The sequence below is a fragment of the Oratosquilla oratoria genome, chromosome 33 (genome assembly GCF_046742065.1).
Source record: "Oratosquilla oratoria isolate Oo_2021 chromosome 33, ASM4674206v1, whole genome shotgun sequence".
In the NCBI taxonomy this organism is placed as follows: Eukaryota; Metazoa; Arthropoda; class Malacostraca; order Stomatopoda; family Squillidae; genus Oratosquilla; species Oratosquilla oratoria.
The window spans coordinates 22,484,674-22,487,489 of record NC_134809.1 but is presented as its reverse complement, the minus strand read 5'-3'; the positions used below and the strand labels follow the sequence as shown (position 1 = coordinate 22,487,489).

General features: G+C 40.9%; 1 protein-coding gene across 1 annotated transcript; it reads left to right on the top strand.

Annotated features, from left to right (window-relative positions):
• The first annotated feature begins 476 nt into the window (after positions 1-476).
• LOC143017929 (putative carbonic anhydrase 3) lies at positions 477-2,432 on the top strand. Its single transcript, XM_076172966.1, has 8 exons — positions 477-686; positions 895-973; positions 1,094-1,261; positions 1,438-1,576; positions 1,674-1,815; positions 1,940-2,022; positions 2,148-2,235; positions 2,325-2,432. The coding sequence occupies exons 1-8, from the start codon at positions 477-479 to the stop codon at positions 2,430-2,432; spliced, it is 1,017 nt and encodes a 338-aa protein (XP_076029081.1).
• Positions 2,433-2,816: the final 384 nt, after the last annotated feature.

Genomic DNA, 2,816 nt, shown 5'->3' with positions numbered 1-2,816 from the left:
CACAGCGTGGTCATAGCTTTATAAAACAGCAGTGAGCTTCGCCATACCTCGCAATCCCAATATTACCCTTATTATTATATGACTTTTTTCATACTATAGAGAATTCCTGAGTGGTATCGAAGCATTTTTTCATATTTCTTTATTGTTTCCTCACATTTTGGGACTTCTTTGAATGTACCCCAGTGTTATTACATGTTGTTCACAAAATAGATGAACTCGTTGAGCCAGATCCAAATTAAGTTTCGATCACCAATCAAATAATTCATATGCTTCATTTCTCAGTTCCATATCCCCTCCAATGGAGGTAAGACCAGATATATTTAATAGGTGACTACTTGATCCTTACTATGTTTATTGAAATGCTCCTTATAATACTTTCCACAAAAGTGACGCGCTGTCCTCTCTTCACCCCTAAGACCCAATTCCAAAGACTCAACAACCATGGTGGTTTAATAAGTGACTATTTGATCCTGATTATGTTTATTGAAATGCTCCTTATAATTCTTTCCACAAAAGTGACGCTCTGTCCTCTCTTCACCCCTAAGACTCTGCTCCAAAGACTCAACAACCATGGTGGTCCAAGTGCTTCGAATTTTGACCATAATCTTGGTAAGAACAAGAGGGCCTTGGCCTCTTCCTATTCTGTATATGGTCTCTACATTCAAGTTAATATCAAAGATATAAAGGTATAATGAAATCATCCATGTGAACACGAACTGTTGTAACAAAGCCATCAACTCTTTCAGGTCACGTGCGCTTGCCTCGAGGCCAGAGTAAGAACATTTCCATTGCCATGAGTTATAAGTAAAATGAATATAATGTTGCATATGCACAATATTCTTTTGTATTTTCTATTGAGCAAGTGAGACGTAAACGAGGTTTTAATCATTACAGAGGAATATAAAAAGGCGCCCAAGAACCAAAGGAATCAAGGCAGCTGAGGGTGACGATTGGAGTTATCAAGGAGATACAGGTCAGTGGGTCATTAACATGGAGGTATGAAACAATCTGGAGGTTCCTCTGTCGTAAAAATGTTTCCTTTCATGAGTGTATATAGTACTGGTTTTAAAAACTAAATATTGCGTCACTGCAGGACCCGATACATGGGCGGACAACTATCCGCCCTGCGGAGGACCTCTCCAGACGCCCATCGACCTCCCGGCGGCCGATGACTTGACTCCAGTCGGTCCGGAACCACTGGTACTCAAGGGCTACAACAAGAAACCAAGGGGGCAATACCTCATCCACGATGGATGGTCAGGTACGCTTCAAACTAAAGTAATCAGTTATTAGTAAGCATCAATATGATGAGAGATCTACATGATCAAATGACTGTACACATTTTCACGTAATTTGCACACAAACACCCATACAATTGTGAACATCTTGATATCGGTGTATATTAGGATACAAACTACAGTACCGAATGCATTCCAGCCAAGTTGGAAGGAACGTACAAGAGGCCACCAACAATGTCAGGGGGTCTTCTGGATGACACATACACGTTTTTGCAGCTTCACTTCCATTGGGGAGAGTCAGATGACTTAGGATCCGAACACACCGTCGCCGGCGAAGCGTAAGTTACTTGAAAAAGAATCTTAATAAAGGAAAACGTTGTCCAAATGTTATTTCTGGCTGCAAACAACAAATGCGTGTTTTTTCTGTTTGAACAGGTCTCCCCTTGAGATCCACTTTGTTCACGCGAGTGACGCTGGTGCACTCGCTGTCTTGGGTGTCATGACTTACATCGATGTGGAAAACCCAAGGGAGAGCGTCCTCTTTCCTCTGTGGAACTGCTTCGCGGGAATGGAGATGGTTCGATTGTCCATTAGTTGATGTAACATAACTGATATCTTGTCGCATTTTCTCACTGATATAACTTGTATTGAAACATTATACGTCAATGACTTAACGATTATTTTTTTGGTCTTTTGCGTAGAAAGGGGACGAGTGCCCGCTGAAGAAGAGGAACGGTATTGTGATAGACAGCTTCCTCCCATCGGACACAAGCAGGTTTTACAGGTACAAAAGTCTCCTTTGAATGTTGGTCACTTTCTCTTCATATAAGTGAATCAGTGATTGAGTGAAATGCGTGATACCTCAATGGTGAGGCCCACCCAACTCAGAAGTGACTCTATCGTTGACAGGTACCTGGGGTCTACGACCACACCGCCCTGCTTGGCCAACGTCACGTGGACAGTCTTCGAAGATAAACTGCCAATCAGCGCTGCTGATGTGAGTACTAAACCTGCATCTTTTTCTTCCCAATATATAAGCTGACAAAGGTTTTAATGGGTGCTGATTTTCCATCTCCTACTCTTCAGGTTGAGCTCCTACGCACTTGGGTAGGCAACGATGGTAACCTCCTTCTCAATAACTACCGACCTATCCAAGACACAGAGGACAGGGAAATTCTCCTCGTTACACAGTGAGCAGAGAACAATTGCACTGAAAGTATAGGTCTCTTTCCCACTAATCGCACCCACTTTTGTATGCAAACACTCGTATTGTATATATAGAATGATCACTGATAGAATGAAACAAAATGTTGAATGTATATAAACGTTCTCCTATGTCTTTTTTTGACTAGGTCTGTACTCTATATCTCTTACTGAAATCAAACAAGTATTCAAAGTGTAAATAAACTTTATCTCTAAAGAACGTTTCTTATTTGGTAATGATAAGTCAACCTTTCTAAAACGAAAGAGAAAGGAAATAGAAGTAACAGGAAAATACGATAAAAGCTACCCTTAGTGTTCTATATCAGGAATATAACCAGGGTACAGAAATCTTTCTGAGATTTTGGTAATTCCGTT